Here is a 22,248-nt window from a genome sequence, read left to right on the forward strand (position 1 = left end):
AATTTCAGCAGGTGGCATTTTGTGAGCTGAAGAGCAGGCAAACAGGCAGGAGCACTACATTGTTCCCAAAGTGTCAGTAACTGCCCTAGCTGAAATAGGCTTGGCGTCCTTACTTCCAGCTTGGGCTAGAGATCACCATCAACAACACTGAAACTTTAGGTTAAGACTTTTGATTTTGTTCCCACTCATTTGTTTGGAATACCAGGACACCCAAACGAATGATACCCTGTAAATAATGAACAAAACTAGAGACTCTCTCCATGCCATGAGTTTTAAAGCTGCTCAGTTTTACCTAGCTAGCTAAAAACCCCCTTGATTAGGAAATTTTATCCATATATTCTCACAAAAAGATATGATCAATCCAGAAAAATATTACCCACTTCAGTGTACGAGGACCATGGTGAATTATAAAAGAGAGAAAGCTGAGTGGGAATAAGGTGCGCTACAGGAAGGTTTTCTGGAATTCCGCACGCTTTCTCCTACACAGCTCTGTGACATGGGCCATTGGAAGCAGGTCAGCCCCCAAAAGAGACTTCTGGGTCACAGTGGGTCTGACACCGAGGATGAATTGTGCTGTAGACATAACCTACATACAGAATAACATTGCCACCTAAAGACTGCTTTTGAAAGCTTCTAATTGGGGTTCTAGAGATACCTGCATCTTCAGTTTCTAAGGCCTTGGTGGACTCATTTGACTTGGGAGAAAGAGGTTTAGGGGACTGAGAGAGGCCGGGAGAAGGGGGGAGGTGGACAGGACTGGGAAAGGGGATGAGCTAAGTGAGAGTAGGAGGAGCAGGAGGCAGAGGACTGAGTGCTGGGGGTACTCAGGGCCAGTGCAGAGAAAGCAGTGTGCCAGGGACACAGTGTGGATGACCAGCAGCAGGACGACACCAGGGCGGGAGGTCCTAAATGCTGGTAGGACAGCATTTGCTTCCCCTCCTCTTCCGCTCTGTCTCTCCTCTCATCACCAAACCCCCTCAGAATTACTTGGAATTAGGGTCAAATGAGGCACAAATCATGAGGGTAGAAATTAAAAGAGTTTTTACATTTTTTGATAATTTTTAATTTTGATAGAATTAAAATTTATCAAGTGGCAGGTGCCACAGGAGTGAGTGGTAAGGAAGGAAGAGAGGAAGAGCCTCTGCCCCGAGGAGAAGGAGCTTCCCTCATGTGCTTGGCTGTCCACCCCAAGGTTGCCCTGATGACCGGGGCTCTGAAGCTGGTGTGGACTCCTGGCTTTGTGCTTTGGCTTTAACCTGAGCCCTTTCTCAGACAGGAGGTGGGCCATTCCTGCTGGGGCTTTGCTTTCAAACTACTGGTGAGCTCGCCTTAACCTCTTCTGGCAGGAGCCCCAGCTCCACCTCCCTAGTTCAGTTTTTCTTTGGATAAGAAGCAATAGAGATCAAGGTGATCATAGACCTTCCACTGACAACAGTCAGAAACTCAGGAGAACCCTGAGGGAAGCACCTCTGATTCTGTTCCTCCCCACTGTCTATCCAATTGACTTCCTGTAACTGACCAACAGAAAAAAACCTTCTAGATCCATTCAGCAAGAAAGTAGAGATAAGCAAAGTTTATCTTCTGAAAGCACTGGGATGATGGAGGGTGATACAGAAGAGAGCTCCTTCTCTCCTTCCCACATCTGCCCTGACCACATTTGTGTTTTAAGCCATGAGCATGGACTTCTCCATCATCTAGTTCATGAATCTTTTACAGAATTCTACAGAGTAATTGCAGCCAGAATAGATTTTGAGATCTTTGGTAATAATTTAAATTAGGGGGCAGCCCCAGTGGCACAACGGTTTGGCGCCACCTGCAGCCTGGGGTGTGATCCTGGAGATGGGGGATCGAGTCCCACGTCAGGCTCCCTGTGTGGAGCCTGCTTCTCCCTCTGCCTGTGTCTCTGCCTCTCTCTCTCTCTCTCTGTCTCTATGAATAAATAAATAAAATCTTTAAAAAAATTTAAATTAGGTTAAAACCTTTTTTCCTGAGGAGACATGGCAACTAAAGGCAAGGCCCAACCCTGGCCTGAATCATAGATGGGGTGGGGCGGGAGCTAAATGAGACATAGCTTGTGGGAGGGGAGGGGGACTAACACAGCTGGAAATGGACTGTGCATGAGACATTGCATCAATGTTACATTTCCTCATCTTGATGACTGTATCGTGCTTACGGAAGTGAGCTAGACTGAATGTTTGCAAGCCCCAAATTTCATTATGTTGAAACTTAATCCCCAGTGTGATGTATGAGGAGGTGAGGCCTTTGGGAGGTGTTAAGTCAGGAAGGTGGAGCCCTCCTAAAAGAGGAGGAACGCCCTCATAAAGGACACCCCAGAGAGCTCCCCTGCTCCTCGCACCATGTAAGGATGCGGTAAACAGATGGTCCTCTAAAAACAGCAAGCAGGCTCTCACATGACACAGAATCTACTGGTGCCTTGGTCTTGAACTTTCAGCCTCCAGCACTGTGAGAAGCCAATTTCTGTTGTTTATAAGCCATTCAGCCTATGGTGTTCTGTTAGAGGGGAGCCCCAACTCTACATATCATATACATGTACATAAGACAGGAGTGGGGAGGGGGAGAGCAGCAGGGGAGGGGGCAGGGTTGAGGGAAGAGGAGACAGCAGCCGGGTGGCCACTGAACGCCAACGGTCAGTGGCTCTGGTAAAGGGTATATGAGAGAGCCCTATCACGGCACCTTTTTTATAAGTTTTAAATTTTATCAAATTAAAATATTATTCCAAAGTTAAAAACCCTTTTACTTTACCTTCCCACTCATGATTGGTGAGATGACCCTAATTCCAAGTAACTCTCTGAATCATATTCCCTTATTGAATAAACTCTGAGGTTGACTTGCCAGGAAGACCTCATCAAAATTCAAAAAAAGATAATACATTTTCTTTCTAAAATGAAGTTTCAGGAGTGAATTTTAATCCAATCAATACAGCACTTAGCTTAAAATATTTTGATAAAAACATGATAAAGTGCCAAGGAAGCTTGCTTCTCCAAAAATCTCAGATACCCCTAGTTCTGGTGAGCTTGGTAATGTATCTCCAAAGTCCTGGGTGTGGTGGTGGGGTGTGGTTCATGAATCAAAAAAATGGAATCCCTAAATCCACAACTCCATTTCCCAAAGCACTCAGATTCCCCTGGAGCTCCTGCAAGGACGTTGAAGCTGTGAGCCCAGGAATGATACAGCTGTTACAGGCTTGAAAGCTTCCAGTAGTCTGCCAGATGTTTGTCAAGGAATATTTTTTTACTCCCCTCTCAAGCATAATATCAAACATGCAAGTTTTTGCTTCTTTATCCTAACTTGACAACTTAGTGAACTTGGTTTAGGGCCTCTAACTCCTTTATCTGACTTCAGGTGGCTCTACACTGGGGTGAGAAATATGCAGCTTATTTATCCATTGAAAAGATTAATACAATTTCTCACAAGCTGCTATTTAATTTCTGAACTCAAAATGTGAGAACAAGATACACATGTTTGCCCATTGACTTTTTTTTTAGCTTTAAATATCATTATTGTCTTGTTTTTCCCTTCTTAGTTTTTCTTTCCTTGTTTAGAGAAGGATGTAGTATATATCATAATAAGTACCATGCCATTTTCCAGGCTTGTCCAGCATTAGCTAATGATGTTTAAGATTGACTGGAATAGTAAGGAAGTTGGGACAGGAAATGAAGAAGTCCTACCCCATCTGCTTCAAATGCTGATCCCATGAATGTGGTATAGAGAAATGGAGACAGCAAGGGGAAGGAATAAGCGTGTGTGTATGTATGTGTGTGTGTATAAGGCAGTGAAATAGCTGGGAAGAAAGGCAGGTCTTAGGGATGGAGAGAGACTTGGTAAGACACAGTATGAAGTTAGGCCACAGATCAATCCGCAAGAGTGTTTTCAGGTTCCTGCATTGTCACTGATGGGTTTGCTTCTGTCTACCTACTGAGAATGCATACTGCAAATCCTCCCACATGTTGCTGACACAGAGAGGTGACATGAGAAGAGAGAGCAAATCTAACATGCTTCACTAGGATTAGTACAGATTTAAGGGTAAAATTCTTCCACAACTGGAGAGCTTCATGGATAGAGAATACTGTGATCTGGCTTTAAAATTTTTATTTTATTCATGTCTACTTAAGCTAAAGGAATTTTAAGAGCATAGATTAAGTAGTAGAAATAAAGTGACAAGTCAGTCACTTTATTTCTGCTTTTCAAAAATGCTACTGCCATTTAGAATTCTGTATACTGTTAAAGAAATGTGGCTTTGCCCCAACCTTCAGTGACTTCACTCCCTTGTCACTGCACACAGCCTTAGATGGCCTGAAGAAAACATGAAGAAAGATCTTAACTAGGCTTAGCCCTCAAACTAACCATAATCTGGTCCTGCCACCATCTACTAGCAATTAAGATGAAGGGAGGGGAATACAGGGAAATCTTACTCTGGAAGAGTCATGAGGCACATGGGGAAGAAGGAAATGCATGTTAAAGCCCAACAAAGAGACAAAAAGTCCATTTCAACAGAACATATGTCCTGTTGTAATGCTCTGTTTTCTTTCCTGAGCCTCTGCATTAGCGAACACGGATACCAGGACTGCAGGAGGTAAGGAGTCTCTGAGAACACCAACGAGCTAGTGCTACAAAGGCTAGTACATAAAATATCTGGGAAAATTGTCAAGATATAAAAATATAGAATTTTAAAGCTACTTTAATTTTGAAGCAGTTAATCATAAACTACCTTTAAATTTTTCTTAAAATTTAAAAATGTGTGAAGAGATATTCCATGTTCATGGATTGGAAGCTGCAATACTGTCAAGAAGCCTGTTCTTTCCAATGTGATCTACAGACTTAGTGAAATTTTAATTAAAATCTCAGCAAGTTACTTTGTGGATACTGATGAACTGATTCTAACGTTTATATGGAGAGGGGAAAAGACCTAGAATAGCCAAAACAATATTGAAGGAGAAGACCAAAGTTGGAGGACTGACACTATCCGACTATAAGACTTACTATGAAGCTACTGTCAAGCTACAATCAAGAAAGTGTGGTATTAGTGGAAAAATCATATAAATAGATCAAGAGAACAAAATTGGGAGCCCAGAAATATACTCATACAAATATACTCAACTAACTTTGAAAGATCCAAGGCAATACAATGAACATAACACAGACTTTTCAACAGATTGTGCTGGAACAACTAGATATCCACGGCCAAGAAAAAAAAAAAAAAGAATCTAGACACAGACTTTACACCTTTCACAAAAAGTAACTCAAGGTGGATCATAAATCCAAATATAAAATGACAAGTTTATAGCAGATAGCATAGAAGAGAAACCTAGGTTACCCGGAATTCAGTGATGACTTTTTAGATAAATCACTAAAGAAAGAAAGAAATGATAAATTGAAATTCATTGAAATAGGAAAGCCTTTGCTCTATGAACACACTGTCAAGAGAATGAGCAGTCAAGCCGCAGACTGAGAGAAAATATTTGCAAAAGACACATCTGATAAAGAAATGTTATCCAAAATGTACAAAGAACTCTTAAAACAATAAGAAAACAACCAATTAAAAAATGGATGAAGATCTGAACAGACATCTCACCAGAGAAGACATATGTGTGGCAAATAAGCACATAAACAGGTGTTCCATATCACTTGTCATTAGGGAACTGCAAATTCAGACAACAATGAGGTACCACCATACACCCATTAGAATAGCCAAAATCCAGAACACCGACAACACCAAATGCTGGTGAGGATGTGCAGCAACAGGCACTCTTATTTTTTGCTGGTGGGAATGCACTTTGGTACAGTCACCTTGCAAGACAGTTTGGCAGTTTCTGACAAAACTACACATACTCTTAACATATGCTCCTTGATACCCAAATGAGTTGAAAATTTATACACAAAAACCTGCATACGGATATTTTAGCAGCTTTATTTATAATTGCCAAAACTTGGAAGCAACCAAGATGCCCTTCAGTAAGCAAATGGATAAATAAACTGTGGTACGTGCTTGCTTCAGCAGCACATATACTAAAATTGGAATGATACGGAGATTAGCATGGCCTCTTGCACAAGAATGACACACAAATTCATAAAGTGTTTCATATTTTTAAAACAAACAAAAACTGTGGTTGATATAATCTGGAGAGAGAATATTATTCAGCACTAAAAAGAAAGAAGCTGTCAAGTCATGAAAAGACAAAGAGGATCCTTAAGTACGTATGACACAGTGAAAGAAGCCAATCTGAAAAGGGTACATGCTACAGGATTCCAGCTATATGACATTTTGGAAAAGACAAAACCATCGAAACAGTAAAGAAATTGCCAAGGATTAGAGGGAGGGAGGGAGGTATAAATAGATGGGGTGCATAGGTTTTTAGGGCAGTTAGACTAGTCTATATGATACTATAAGGATGGATATATATCATTACACATTTGTCAAAATCTGGAGAATGTGCATCATGAGTGACCCCAAATATAAACTATGGACATTGGGCACTGATGATGTGTCAATATAGGTTCAACAAGTTTAACAAATGGACCACTCTGGTGTGGGATGTTGGTAGTAGGGGAAGGCTAAATATGTGTGTGGGAGGGGGCCAGAAGGTATATGGGAAATCTCTATACTTTTGGCTCAATTTTGCTGTGAATCGAAAACTCCTTTAAAAAAAAATTAAGCTTATTAAAAGTATGTATATATGTGTGTGTATCTATATAATAAATATAATTTTTATTTAAAGACTTCAATAATAGATCTTGTGTTTTCGAGTTTAATAGGACTTATTCAGAAGAAACAACCCATTCACTCCCGACCCCGACCCCCTTGGCAATAGAATAGCAAGTGCGCTCCAGATTTCAGCCTGTTTTTGAGGGTGGCTACTGCTGTCTGGGTAGGGCTGGGCTTCAGAGGACCCCAGGCGAGTGAGGGGAGAGGCTGCCTTAGGGAGAAATGCAGTGAGTTTCCACGGTGAAGATATAGATGAAGTAGGAGGGGGTGCTCTCTCTGCTCTCTATGACAGCACTCTGTCAATTTCATATTTGAAATGAGGTCTCAGTACCTCTTACTCAAAGACTTGTTTGGTCACCACCTAGTCCTAAAGGAACAGTATAGTCATGACATCTTTAGTTAGAGCTCACCTTGGAGGTAAGAAAGTCCCAGCTCTGCTGAGGAGACAGAGGCGCTCAGAGGGAAATGACTAGGTTAAGGTCCCTCAGCTGGAGGGAGGCTAGAATTTGGGACTTATGATGAATTGGATATAGGCACTTCTCATGGCTATTTTGAGACCAGGGACATTCCAAGGGGAGTAAAAAACAATCACTGGTACTTTGAGCTTTAAATATGATCATGGGGATCCCTGGGTGGTGCAGCGGTTTGGCGCCTGCCTTTGGCCCAGGGCGTGATCCTGGAGACCCGGGATCGAATCCCACGTCCGGCTCCCGGTGCATGGAGCCTGCTTCTCCCTCTGCTGTGTCTCTGCCTCTCTCTCTCTCTCTCTCTCTGTCTGTGACTATAATAAATAAATAATAAATAAATAAAATAGTTTAAAAAAATAAATAAATAAAAATAAATAAATAAATATGATCATGTATTATGTATGCACCAACTGAATTATTCAGCCCAAGCCAGGTCTCCCTTTCTGGGCTGGGGTTCAGGTGAGGTACAGTGAAGACAGAGACTAAGGGGCAGGGGGTCTGTGGTTTCTCATCCCAGAAAATCACTGCAAGCTCCTGTCTGAATGGTCTCTTCCTTGCTGTATCTTCCTCTCCAACCAATCCACACCCATCTATCTCTACCACATCTTCCTTCATCGAGCTAAGCAAGATAGCACTGTCCCTGAGCGGGGGCAGGAACTCTGGTGTATCCTTGGGCTTCCGACTTCCCTTAGGATATAAAGCTTGGACATTAAAGGGGGAAATTTTCCTCTAGACCCAGTTTCATGATTACAAGGTGAATTAATGCCATCAAGTCTACCTCAAAGTCTGATCCAAGGATGGAATGTGTGTGACTGACTCTAAATATATGAAAAACCGATCACACACACACACACACACACACACACACACATTGAAATGCAGCAAAGGAGTTATTTCCCCAAAGGAAACAAGTTCTTCCCTACTGCTCAGAAATTGCAATGAGGCTTAAAATGTGTAGGCATTTCCTCACCTGATTAATAGATACAAAAGACAGGTGTTTATGGGCAGCAGGTATAGCAGGAGAATAAGTAGAAGCATATACAGGTTCCTATAGAGCAAAGCAAGAGGATTAGAGGTGAAAAGAGAAGGTTTATCAGAGCTGGGTGGGGAGGAGTAGAGACAAATACAGGATTTCTCAACCAGAATGTTAATTTTCTCATTGCAATTTCAGTTCTCTTTTTGAGACAGTCCTTCCTATTTGTTTGTTTTCTTAGAGTGCTAACAGAAATCCACACAAGCACAGTAAATATACCTGAGTCAGTTCTATGCGGTAATTACATGAGTTAATGACAAGATTACTGCGATTTCTATGATATTCAGTTACAGAGAGGGGAACCGTGACTTTTGTCAACAGTTTCAGCATTCAACATAAAATCTTTCATTTAAAGTCTTTAAAGTTCATCATTATATGATTTTAAAAAAATTAAAGAAGCAGGATAGTTCTCTTCTCTGCGTAGAGGTGGCATCTGACCTCCAGGTAAGAAACCAAACAGCAAGAGCTTAAAAGGGAACCACCACTGATGAGAATTACACATGGCTCGGTAGAAGTGTGGCTGTAATCTAGAGGACACCTATGTTAGAGTCAGGCTTACCCAAAGCAGATTAGAAATGGCACTATCATCTGCAAATCCTCCTTCTTCCTACAGGTTAAAACAAATAGGAAATATTGCAGAGTGCTGGAAGAATAGGGTTGGGTTAGAGTGTCACAATCATTTTCAAGGATCTTGTGCCTGGGTTCAATCAGATGCATGCACATGCTCACACGGTTGGGTGACACAAACACCAAGTAAACTCATATCCCATCAGTGGGACGATAATCTTGAATTTGGAGGTCGTACCATCAGTCTTTTTCTCCCTCGGCTCTTAGCTCTTTGAATGGACTTCTTTCTCCTAAATTGTGATTTGGAATGTCAGTGCCAGCAGACAATTAGAAGGTAAATCTGGCAGATTTGCCTTCGTTGGATTTTCAAGAACATGCTCTGCGGATATCACAGGTCTTAGCTTGATTCACTGACCTGATGTCACTGAGCACAGCTGGCTATCAAACCCACATCCATGACACAGGCACAGAGCTGGGTTGTAATGGCAAACTCTGTAAAGGGATTTTATTTCCTGGAGAAAGTCTGGTATGCTGGATGATGATCTTAAACTGTATGGGAGTCACTACATGCCTTGATGTCAAACATGCCAAAATGAGGTTGAAATGTAAAGTAATTACTTGGTAAAAATAAATAAATGCAATTGAGTTTTAAACAGAGAGACTCCTGGCTTGGAAACTTTGCTTCATTTTTCTTGCTCTTTGGATGGAATGAGTTAGCCTGGAGGAAATGGTCTTCACATCATGCTCAAGTGCACACATTCCAGACACCGCGGGCCCGGCCAAATCTACAAACCACATGGCTTTCCCATCTTCGGAACTAATTATATATGCTAGAGAAGCAAAAATGCTGCAGTCAGGTTAGCCCTGCCCTGGACTAAACCAAGAACAGGAGAAAGGAGAGAGAAGAAAAGAAGAGTGGCAAGGGGAGGGGGAGAGAGGGAGAGAGGAGAGAGGAAAGAAAGAACCCAGACTGGTTGTTGTGGGGAATGAGAGAGTCAGCTACATAAATGGTTTGTACTCAGAAGTTCCAAATAATTGATTTTGATTCAGGGAGAATAAATTTGCAAAGCAGGGAACTGTTGTTAAGTTAGGTATTCTTTGAGGGACACCTGGGTGGCTCAGTGGTTGAACATCTGTCTTGGACTTGGGGTGTGATCCTGGGGTCCTGAGATTGAGTCCTGCATGAGGCGCCCCACAGGGAGCCTGTTTCTCCCTCTGCCTATGTCTCTGCCTCTCTCTGTGTGTGTCTCATGAATAAGAATAAATACAAATCTTTTTAAAAAAAGGTATTCTTTGAGACACGACTAGTCTTTGTAGGGAAAAGAAAGTTCTACGTTAGTTCCCCAAATCTATTCCTGGGACAAAAGATATTTTCTTACCAGGGAGGATCCAGAATGAGACACCAGTTAGAGCACCACAAATTTGTTCTGTTTGGGGACAAACTCTTTGATATAAACAGGACACTTACAGATTTTCAAGGCATCATTTAACATTTGTTTTTATTTTTATTTTTTTAAAGATTTTTTTAAAAAAATTATTTATTTATTTATGATAGACATAGAGAGAGAGAGAGACAGAGACACAGGAGGAGGGAGAAGCAGGCTGCATGCCAGGAGCCCGACACGCGCCTCGATCCCGGGACTCCAGGATCATGCCCTGGGCCAAAGGCAGGTGCTAAACCACTGAGCCACCCAGGGATCCCCTAACATTTGTTTTTAATGTGGCTACTAGACAATCTAAAATTACTTATGTTGCTCACATTCTATTTTTATTGGATAGCAAGGATTTTCATAGGGGCTGCGGACGTGATTTATCTAGAATTCTGTCTCTGTTTCCTGCCTCCTCTGCATTTCTCCAGCCTGCAATTCATGGGGCTGGGCTTATAGCACACAAAAGCTGGATGAAGGCAAGCAGAAAATGTTTGGCAACCACAATTATGTGCCTTTAATGAATTAAACTGTGCCAGAAGTGATGCCCTGACTACATAACCAGCTCTCTTCTTCCATTGGTGGAAAACATGGAATGTTCCAGAGCTTGCTCCCCTTAGCAGAGCTTTCCACTGGCAAGTCTAGATCCAGCCCATGCAGCAAGATCCCATCTGCACGCACCCCATGGTATGAATGTCTTTCTCTGGGGCAGCGCTCAGACACCCAGCAAGCAGTGGCGTCTCTCAAGCACTCCTCGGCTGTTGGGGGACTGTCTGAAGACAGATTAGGTTTCAGCCACCTCACATCTGAGCCTAGTGAAGGTGTCACTGAAATACACTGCCAGCCCTTGGGAAGTAAGAAGCCAAGGGCTTATCAGGGTCCATGTGAAAACCACTTGACCTCAACAGAACTTGAGATCTCCCAATGTCTGCTACAAAGCCTAAAATAGATTGGCTTATTTTAACTTCAAAGAGCTTACTGTCTCAGGCCGGAGTGAAGTAGGTCACTGAGGAGGAGGAAGAGCAAGTTCACTGTGGCTGTGGCTTCTGCAGCGTCCAGTAGCCCAGAGACACACCTTCACACTCAGGCCTCAGGCTGGCTTAGAGTCCTAGTGCTTCCCCCACCATGGGCAACTACAGTAACCACCGTGCACGTGCACCTTCTGCCTTCTGAAAACCTTAGTCAAGTGGGAGGTAGTTCAGATCTCATCCTCTAGCTCAAATGATCTCTCTACCCCATCTCCTAAGGGATAAGGCGCCTATCCCATTCACTGTTCCTGAGGAACCTAGCTGGCTTTGTGCATGACATCTGTATCTGAATTTTCACCTGACCATATGGGACTGTCAGCAACTCAGGGTTCTTTGCATCTTCCAAAATGGCCAACAAGAGGTGAGTGTTAAAGTCATCATTGAACCAATGATTTCAAGACTCTTTCAAATAAAGTGTGTGGGCAACAGGGATAAATTGAGGGACCAGGGTTTTTTTTGTTTTTTTTTTTTTTCACCTCAAGATCTCATTCTTGAAATCCTGATTTTGCACACAAGCTTTTAATATCCAGCTATATTGGAGAATTTTACAAATGGCTGCAATTTAATGTCTTTGGTCATTATCTTTAATAGCATATATGTCTCAAAAAAGAAAATTCAAATTGCTGTTTCAATTTAACCTAAGAGGACACACAAGTGCCATATAAAATGGTGTCAGAATTCCCACCTCACCATCCTATACGGACACCTCCCTTTTATGTAAGTCTCTGAATGCATGAAGGCCACATTCATAATTCCTCTCTTCCACAGATGCTAAGAGAGGTGTAGGTGATCATCCTGGTGGATTTTTCTGGTTGTTGTTGTTTTTTTTTTTTTTTTCATTTCTGCTTGAAGACTTTTGACCCTAGAAGTTAGCCAGTGGATGTGTGACAGGTGGCCCACTTGTCCCCAGCCAGCACATGCATTTGCAATCGTAGGGCCAAGCAATAGGAAAGTCATCATCAACTTTGAAAGTGTGCACTGACTGGTCAAGAGCTGGTCATCATTACATTAGTAATTTAACAACCTGTCGATACTTTCATAGATGAAATGCTTGTCAGTATCGATAAAGTATTACTTTTATTTACACTTGTAACATATTTTGCTATACATTCTCAACAAAAGGCACTCCTGTTCATTGTAAAATATGCTCAGCTCAGGATCATGAAAACGATTACTGATCACAGGCATGCCCTTGTTTTGTATGTTTCGGTTTGAAATCTCAGCAGAGGGCATTCAAGTCCACATTTTATATGCAACTTATAAACTGCTCATGGTCCATTAAAGATTTTCACTATAAAGGTTTTAATAACACTGTAATGTCTGACTTTGTTTAGGAAGGTTTTAAACCAAAGTAAAAATACATACTTTAAAATGTAGGAACTTGCTTGCTGATACCTTAGGGACACAGTGCTGTTACCGGTTTGATAACATCTTAAGACTTTCCCCTTTGCTCGGTTTCAGCTGCTATGTGATAGATGTGCAGTGTGTACCCTAGCAAGACAGTGCTTTGTAGAGTGGTAATTAGTTGGGGCATGCTTGCCTATCTGATGCACTTGCAAGCATGATGTTAGTTGAATGATTTTTCCCAACACGGAAAACATTACCTTCTTCTTGAGGGACTGTTCCGCTTCTTGTATGTGCAGGCTGCTGGAGACAGACGCCTTGCCGTACTCCTGCTTTCTGCTCAGTCTGTTCTTCCAATCTTCTTCACCACTCTTCTTCAACAGCGCTAATCTGGGGGAAGAAACAGGCCAACCCAAAAGAGTTCAGCACCAATCTCTTCCTTTTAACACAACCATAGTTTGGGTTAGTCAGTCTTTGGCCAAAACATGACCATGGCTACCTCATTTTAATCTTTTTGAGTTTCACTTGTTCTTAAAAAAGTCATGTCTGGAAATTAATACAAACATCCCATTTTCTAAGATGCCCCCCACCCCTGGATTTTAAAGTTGATTGTAACACAAAGCTGAAATCTGACCTGCCAGATAGAGATGCATCATCATTCCACCAGAGGAATATGTCTGTTTTTTTCCCTGCCCTTGAGTTAAGAACTAAGAACAAGGAAATAAAGGGAACCATCCCCAGAGAAAAATGTCTCCTAATGACCCCTTCTGGTCACTTTGTGAAATAACATTTAATGACTATAGTTGGATGGAGTACTCCTTTGCAGAAAACTTAGCAGAAATGGATTTGAAAACTTAAAGCATTAAAAAACTGAAAATTGCTTAGTAGCATACTTTTCAGGAAAAGTCAAAAGAAGATGTTTGAGATTTTCATTTTTCTTTCTTTCTAAGCCCTACTCCTTTCCTCCAAAGGCACTTGGTCTCTCCAATCTATCTTAATACAGAAACTATTCTCTACAAACCCGTTTCTAAAATGATTACTCAAACTTTCCTCCTGGGGAAAGCCATATACCAAAAAAGAATCTAATTAATTGAGATTTTTACCTAACCTACTTTAGCTCAATTCTGAAGTGACTTGATACCAAGCTGCCTGGATGCTACAATCTGTGAAAGGCTGTTTTCAGGAGTGTGAGGCTGCTCCGGCTCACTCTCCTATGATGAATGAGGCAGTCTCAGGCATTTCAGTTGGACAAATGTGGGCAAGATAAAAGGAAACAAAGTGATCATTGAATTCATTTGAACTGATGTTCAAATAATGTAAAGATTAGAGGGGAAAAGGGATTACATCTCCTTTCTTCTCTGCTAACCCTGCCAGGCCAGGTCTTTTAAAACATCTTAGTACAAGTCCATAAACGGCATATTGCAAAGCAGCACATCGGCTCTGGCATAGTCGTGAACTCAGGTCCAGCAACTGGGCTTCCATTCCTTGTTGGTCATACTGGGAACTGGACTCGATGGTCTCTTGGGTCCCTTCTAATTTTCCTGACTCCACTAAAGAAAGTTTTTCTAAGCAAATAAAAAACCAAACTTTGCAGTACTCAAATAAGAATCTACTTCCATCTACAAATTTATACACAATCATACCTTGACTTATCTATTCATTTAGTCAATAATGGAAAGTAAGTAACAAAGAAAAGAACTCCCCCAATGGAGCAGGAGCTTCAAACTCTGGACCTATTCCTTTCTCTTCCTTCCTTTCTGCTATGTGACAGCAGATAAAATCTCACACAGTCATTCTACAGAACTGATACAATACCACCGTGTCAGTCTGTGATATTGTGATTTATAATAAGAAATATATATACTCGGTTTTCATCACCTCTTCTTGCCTAGAGCTGCTAAACCCCTTGGAGTTTCCTAAGTGATGGGAACAACAGAGATGTCTTTCTATTAATCAGGTGACTTTGGGAAAACACTTAAGGATGAGGACTGGTTGCCAGGAGAACCAACCATGTGGTTTGTGATTAGAGGAGGGGGACTTTCAGTCCCATCCCCTGACTTCTGTGGAGGGGAGAGTGGATAGTGGTTGAATCAATGACCAATGACTAACTAGTCAAACATATCTATGTAATGAGGTTTCCATATATACCCAAAAGGATGGGGCTCACAGAGTGTGGAAGCTCCACATCCTTTCCCCATACCTTACCCTAGGCATCTTTTCCATCTAGCTGTTCCTGTGTTTATCCTTCTATAATAATCTTGAGATCTAGTAAGTAAAACCTTTGAGTTTAGAGGATCCTCTAGTAAATCAAAGGAGGCAGTCATAGGAATCTCCATTCTATAGCCTATAGGGTCAAAAGTCTAGGAGACAACCGGGACCTACCCCTGGCATCTGTGTGTGTGTGTATGTGTGTGTGTTACGGGACATTCTTATAGGATGGGACCCTTAACCTGTGGGACCTGATGTCATCTCCAAGTAGACAGTGTCAGAATTGAGCTGAATTGTAGAACTCCCAACTGTTGTCAGACACATGATTGGTTGTAGAGAAAAAAAAAACCATGTTGGCAATTAGATAGAGTCAGAATCCTAAGACAGGTCCCATTTGCCTAAAAGTTCCATTTAGCCCTACATTCTATAGTCTGTGATATTTGACAGTACTCTGCAAGCCACCAGGGCTGGTTCATATACTTAAAAAAAAATTCTCAGTGCCTTCAGATGTTTTCAGACTATATAACGATTTCTCTTTTCTCTAAGTATTCTGAATGAGTCAGTTTTGTTCTAATAAGAAAAAAATTACCTAGTAAAATCATGAAAAAATAATTAGTATTTGCAAGAGCTTTCATAGGTTTCAAAGTATCTATAAATGAGATTTTTAAAAAGTGAGTATTGCCAGTATTTTTACACCCAAATGGAAAAGTACTTCTAATTTACCATCTTGTGACAAGAGATATTCATCTTCCTCATATTCTCCTTGCAAACCGGTCTCAGAACCAGCTTCTGTCTCTTACTTCACCTTTGACACAGACCTGTTGGCCATCTACCTTTTTAATCAGATTTGATCCCAAATGAGTTGAGAGAATCCAAAAAGTCAAATTCATCCTCATGATTGGGCTTATGGGAAACACTGTGTTACAGTCTTTGAGGATGTTCTCAAAATAAAGCTCCTGGGTATCCGGAGCAATGAAAACATAATCCAAATAACCATATGGTTTCCTTGGTGTCTGCTCTGAGGAACGTAAACCTGACTTAGAAAAAAGCAATCTGTGGAATATAATAATCACTTTATAGTCCACTCATGCTCTACTGGTTTCAAAAAAACTGGATATTGTTCTCAATGTGACAGATGAGGCGAGAGTGCACACACAGGCCAAGGATTTCATTGACGGAGGTCACGCTGTGTGTCAGGGGGCAGGGATTTTCGGTTCCCAGGTGGGGGTGCCCTGCTTCCCAATATGTGCCTTGTCTCTCTACACTAGTGTTGTTAGCTGACCGGACACATTTTTGTCCAAATGTTTTAGAAACTGCATAGTATCCTGGCTTTCTTATAATGTTGTCCCCCCCACCTCCTCCCGAGATGGCCTTCAAAGAATTCATCCATTCCAAAAACCTGAAATCTTGCTTCTGGATGTGTTGGCAGGGTCATCGTCTGGCACTTCCAAAGACTACAGAGTGAGTAGGATAACATGGAAGAAGCAATGTTTCAATTTAGCCCACATGGCACTTGGACCCAGCCCTAGCTTATGGAGTGTAAATGATGGCTAACTTAAAAATAACATGCACTGAAACTGCAATGCATCATTCCTGTCCCTTCAGATTTCCTACTTGGTGTTCAACAAGCTGAGGAGGGTGGGACGCCTTTCTCTCCTCCTGTGATCCCATGACCCTCTGAGTCAAGGAGACCGCTGTGCACTGGTGGGGGCTGAGGAGCGAAACGTCTGCTCCTACACATGACATAAATTACTGCCTATGCAATTCCAACAACTGTCAGCACTTTTAACATCCACCAAGTCCAAGTGCTATTTGCAGGGCTGTGATGTTGAGAGCCTAGGCATCTGCTTAGTCTGAGGCTGGGAACCCAGTGAGTGGCACTGGCTTAGCCTATTAACCCCAAGGCCTGGCCTGGGGCCACCATGATGTGTGCTTCCAAGGCCGCCTGGGGAAATGTCTGCTTCTCTTGCCCAGGCCCACACTCTTCTCAGCAGGGAACGCTGGCCTGACATGTTGTGTTCAGCCTGGTCTGAGAGGCCGGCCTGCTTAGACCAGGCTCTGCAGGTTCTCGGCAGTCAGGGCTGGGTCAAATGTGGGACACGAAACCACGTGCCCCTTAGTCTTACAGTTTTTCTTTTTCCGTTCCCCTTGAAAAATGCCCCCACATTTCAGAGAATCACAGGCACTGCACAGATTTCAGATAGGCCTGACGAGCACTGATTAGTACTTGTATCAGATCTTGGTCTTGGCTGGTTTGCAGGCCGCAGGAGTGAGCTCATGTGTCTTTTAAATGAGGACAAATCAAAGATCAGAAAAGGAGTCTGCAAAGGGGACAGACATCTCTGTCCCTAAGTCTTAAGTAAATCTGGGGGCCCTCTGGAGCTGAAATCTTGAGCAAGAGCCTCCAGTCCCTGTAGAGGAAGTAGGGACATAGCCTTTGACTGGTGGGGAGCAGGTAGTGGGTGGAGGGAACTGTAGGGGGCATGGAAGCAGGAGTGGGCCTCTATGGGGCAGACCACTATAGGCTGGTAAGGGGCACATTCTTCCTCATTCTGGCAGTTCAACTAAGCCCTAATGCACCAATTTCCCAGTGAGAGGATGGTTTTCTTGCCTTTTTTAAAGGAATCCTCCCCTGAATATGAAAGTACAGATACGATTGCTTCAGTAACTGTGGATAATATTTGTACACTTTTAAAAAGGTTTCAAAAGTTTTCCCCCTAAAGAATTTATTTGACTTAAAATGTTTTTCAAAGAAGTACCTAAACAGGGATGCCTGGGTGGCTGCTCAGGGGGTTGAGGATCTGCCTTTGGCTTGGGTTGTGATCCCTGAGTCCTGGGATCAAGTCCTGCATCAGGCTCCCCAGAAGGAGCCTGCTTCTCCCTCTGCCTGTGTCTCTGCCTCTCCCTCTGTGTCTCTCATGAATAAATATAAAATATTAAAAAAAAAAGCAGTACCCAAACAAGGGCAACTTAAACCCAAATCATTTAGGCAGTTATGAAATAGTGATTTTATTAATCCAGTGGAAAAAGCCAATTGTAGCTGAAGTATTGTGCTGCTTATGACTCAAACTTGGCATTCTGGATGTGAGAAGAGATGAAGAAAGGAAAGGAGCCTTTGGGTTCATTTCCTTGAACCCCAGCCTACCCGAAAGGAGGAGTGTACTGCGGATTTCCTGTAATTTCTTAGTGGTTACACTCTTCTAAGACCCAGTTATCATATACAAAATGGGGTTTGCATCACCTCTGCGTGAGGGCTGCCTTTGGCATTCAGTGAGGTAGTACATGAAGAATTCCAAGGGTGGAAGGTGACCCCAGGTGCCCCTTAGAATGCATGACTGACTCAACATCTCAACATGCCCACGTCCTGAGCAGAAAAGAGACAGATGCACGAAGCTGAGGAAGCCAGAAATGCCACTTTTTAGAAATGATGAGGGAAATCTTCAAAGTCTGGTCTCTACCTCTTGAAGAGTCTGATGTGAACATGGAATTGGAAATAAGCCATGTAGAGAACAGGTGAATTGAGAAAATGACTGCAGGAGGAGGACAATCTTTCTACCACTGCTGTCTTGCTAACATTTCTGTCCCCTGGTCAGTTTCCCAGATGGAGCACAGGTGGGCTGCTGATGCACCAGTGTGGGGGCTGTGTGAATCTCACCCCACTACCTACCAAGGAAAGCTGGAGCACCTGGGGTTGTCCCATTGACCCCTGTGGGACTTTGTGGCTCTTGGAAAAACAAAACCCCTCCTTTGGTAAAATGAGACAGTCAGAAATTAAAATAAGGTTTAAACGTTCCATGTCATACTTCACATTATTTGGAAAGCCCAAATAATATGCAAAGAGCATTCTTATTTGAAATAGGTCAAGTTTCATTCTTTCTTTATAGAAGGGAGGGATCGGGGCCCCACTTAAGGAAAAATGATCATAGATGGACTGTCAAGATACAGAGTTTTCTTTTTTTAGCAGAGTACAAATAAAAGTACTATTAAGATAAGGGGGAAAAGATCACTGGCAATGTATTTTCTAAGAGAAGTGTCTCTCTTCCTTAATTAGCAGCTATGTTTGTCATAAATGATGCTAATAGAAATACATCGCCAGTGATCTTTCCCCCTTATCTTGACAGTACTTTTATTTGTACTTTCCTGAAAAAATAAAACTGTATTTTTACAGTCCATCTGTGATTAAAAAAAAAAATGTTTAAAAAAGTGTCCCTCATCCTTTTTTAAGCATATATTTTTAAAAAGCTCAATAACTGAAATATTCCTTACTCTCATGGTTCTCAACAGAATGGGATCAGGAGTCTCTTGGAGACTGTGAGAAGTTCTGTCTCCCACTGGCCAGAAGATAGATGCCTGTGCACGGACAGCCAATTTTGAACCCACTTCCAGGCAGGTCACAGAAAGATACAGATAAACTCAAATTTACCAAGAACAGGCAGGTAAATCAAGATTTACTGCATAGTGGAAAGGCACAAAACTTCTTCATCAAAAGTCCTAAGTCCCAGCAGACAGATCATACCCAAAGATGGAGACTTTCCTTTAAGAGCCTGTGAAAGAAGGGGGCATATTGATATTTTTCACTGTAATTTCACCCTGGGAATATTTTCTGATGTATAAAATACCTGAAACTTGTGTGTAAGAGATATTTGTCATTAATTCCCTTAAATGATGTCTCTTCCTTCTCATCCAACTGATTATCAGAAGTAGGATCCCTGGGATCAGAATCTCTCTGGTCCTGGTGTCTGTGGAGGAGGCCTTCACGCCAGCACAGGCCAGACAGCTTCCCTGATTCAAGACATCACCGTTATTTAGCTGAAGGGGTAACATCAGCCCTTTCATCTAAGTCCGGTCCAGCAGTCTCACCTATTATGAATTTTAAACAAGTGAAGGCAAAAGTAAGATTTAACAATCTTACTAATTTGTCAGTTGTGAAAGGTTCCATCTATCTAACCTTTTATGAATCATGCTCAAAAAGTTTGACTTGAAAACAGAATGATGAATTTTCATTGCGGCTTGAGATATAGTCTTAGGGAGTGCAAAATGCATTCAGAAAAATCAGAGTAGCCACTTCCTGACAGAGAAAGAAAGCTTCTGAATGATGGGAGGTGCTAAGGAAGGGTCCAGCTGGGCAGAGTAGATGGTGCTTGTCACACTGGAAATGTATAGAGATCTTTTGCAGCCAGTCTTTCTGTCGCTATGACATCTTTTGCTGCTTAATTCCTCGGTGGCTAAATATTTCCTCCAGGTCTTTGTATCTGTCCCATTTAAACATATCCTTTCAATACTCCATTATTCTTTTGAATGAAATGAGGTTAGAGCGTTACTTGATACTGAAATGTAATCTTTCATAGCTATTATCTGATATAAAATTTCTAAACCCAGTTCAGAAGAGTCATCCATCTCACTTTCTGTAGAATAAACAAAACTTAGATTCTAGTCCCAAAGACATATGTCCCAAATATGGGTTTATCTTCATTCCATCTAACACATACTTTACATAGTCACAAAGCAGTGGATGCATTCAATTTGAAGCCATGTGTCTGATGGGGAAAGAGCCAGGATCTCAGCTCCCATCACCGGACAAAGAATTTCATATGAAAAAAAGACAATGGAACCCCAAACAAATGAAGCAAGAGGAAGTCTGCGTCTTTTTCCCTCATCTAAGTCTGGAACTGACACTCCTTCACGGTCACCACCCCCTACACGTCCAGGATCACGACGTCATCTCTGCCCATTACTTGGATATTTTCCTATGAGCAAGTTGTCAGCTCCTCCCCAATAGAATTACTTCTTAATCATTCAATCCTATTACCTTTCTTTAATTGACATGGTTTTGCTGGCTGAATCCAGAATGCCCTCCACCGCTGGCACTTTGATCTCTCCGGCAGCAAACATGGCACATGGATTCCTGGGGTACTTCTCCTGTACTGGTTCTACAGAATCATGCTGCTTCCAGGACATGGGGGCTGCAGTCTGGGTGACGGTTTTCCCGGCTGCTGTTCCCGTCTGCTCAGAAGCAGGCTCCCCAAACTCTGCTGGGAAGGAAAGGAGCACCGTCAGCACTCACTCCTCCAGGCAGACATTCCTTCAGCGACTCACCCCCAGCCATCCGCAAGCAGAGTTCAATCTGTGGGCGCAGGGGGGTTACCCAATCTCCATGGATTTATGCAAATCTGCAGCACGCTATACTCTGCAGGGAAACCAAACTGCCCAGTAGGTTACTGCACACAGCAAATGGTTTTGTGACAACTGGTCTTTTCCTGTGTGCAAGATGCAGGAAGTGAGCTTTAACTACACACTACAGAATGTTTCTCCTACTCCAAAACCATCCTTTTACATTTCAAATGGCTATAATCACAAACTAAAACCACTATTGTAACTTATACACTATCATTTTATGTAACTGCAGAAAGACAATTAAAGCCCCAGGCAGGACAGCTTACTTGTCTGCATAACAGGACTGTGGAAGGAGTCTGGAAATCCACAGACCTGGGTTCAAGTCTTCATTCCCTGTGCTTACCCAGCCCTTTGGGGTGATCAACTCCTAAGAGGGGCTGACACAAGACTGTTATGTGAGTTAATGTGGCCTGAAGTCAGCAAGAATCCTTATCAGGATGTATAAAAGAGCTCCAGCTATTTTTATTGTTGAAAAACTGATTAATCCATGGACCAGATCAGCTTCAAGGGGAAGAGATACTCAGGGAGGAGGAGAATTCACACATGATTCGCAATCGATATGAGTTATAAACCATCCTCCTACTTTAATTGAACATAATCACAGACACACTCAACCAGTCAAGCAGACACCAAAAACCCAGCTGGTTTCTAAACCTTTTGGAGCAGTAACCTACCTCTTAGCGAAAACCTCCTTCTCGTGACATTTTCCAGGTCAACCTTCTCTTCAAAGGGCTGCCTATCTGTCCAGTCTGGGCTCCCCTGTGCAATGCTTTTACCCACGGAGAACTCCTTCAGTTCATCGCCAAGGTGGGCAACGGGAGGGTGAGCTAGTTCCAGGCTACCCTTTCTTGGAACAGCATATTTGGTTTCCTTATGGCTGTCTCCTTCCCAGACTCTGTTCAGGGTAGGACAGGGTGGCTCCACTTCCTCAAAGGACCCGTACTTTTTACCACCATCTCCACCTGCCAAGACTCTCTTCCCTTCTGTCTCGCCCAGCTCTCTCAACATTCCTCTGTTTCCACTGCCCTCAGTCAAAGGCTGCCAGACTTGGGACTTCAGAATGCTTCTAACCGGAGAATCCGAATTTTCCATCAAAGAAGGAAATTTATGGTCAGTGGCACTTGTTCTGTCATCCACAGGCAACTTTGTCCGAAGATCCCCTGCATACATTGGAGTGACTGTAGATGCCATGGTGGACACAGATGTGTTAACGGTAGGTGAGAAAGGAATGAGCTTTCCACTTTGCACCTGGGAGGACACAGTTAAAATGCAAAAA

The 22,248-nt window shown here is 42.4% G+C and overlaps 1 protein-coding gene and 1 non-coding gene across 24 annotated transcripts in view; one reads left to right on the top strand and one right to left on the bottom strand.

Annotated features, from left to right (window-relative positions):
* Positions 1-22,248, bottom strand: part of SVIL (supervillin) — a 230,893-nt gene that overhangs the window by 35,955 nt on the left and 172,690 nt on the right. For 12 of the 23 annotated variants that reach the window (XM_072825542.1, XM_072825543.1, XM_072825544.1 and 9 more), the window contains 5 exons: positions 21,647-22,220; positions 20,608-20,830; positions 12,851-12,980; positions 8,784-8,831; positions 8,162-8,239 (listed from right to left, as the gene is read on the bottom strand). In XM_072825542.1, the coding sequence (XP_072681643.1) occupies positions 8,162-8,239; positions 8,784-8,831; positions 12,851-12,980; positions 20,608-20,830; positions 21,647-22,220 (1,053 nt within the window). The remainder of the gene's footprint in view (positions 1-8,161; positions 8,240-8,783; positions 8,832-12,850; positions 12,981-20,607; positions 20,831-21,646; positions 22,221-22,248) is intronic. The other 11 variants (XM_072825534.1, XM_072825537.1, XM_072825546.1 and 8 more) reach the window with 4 other exon arrangements.
* Positions 6,004-6,108, top strand: LOC140634598 (U6 spliceosomal RNA). Its single transcript, XR_012032020.1, has one exon. It is a non-coding gene; the product is annotated as a U6 spliceosomal RNA (small nuclear RNA).

Source organism: Canis lupus, chromosome 5 (genome assembly GCF_048164855.1).
Source record: "Canis lupus baileyi chromosome 5, mCanLup2.hap1, whole genome shotgun sequence".
Taxonomy (NCBI): domain Eukaryota; kingdom Metazoa; phylum Chordata; class Mammalia; order Carnivora; family Canidae; genus Canis; species Canis lupus.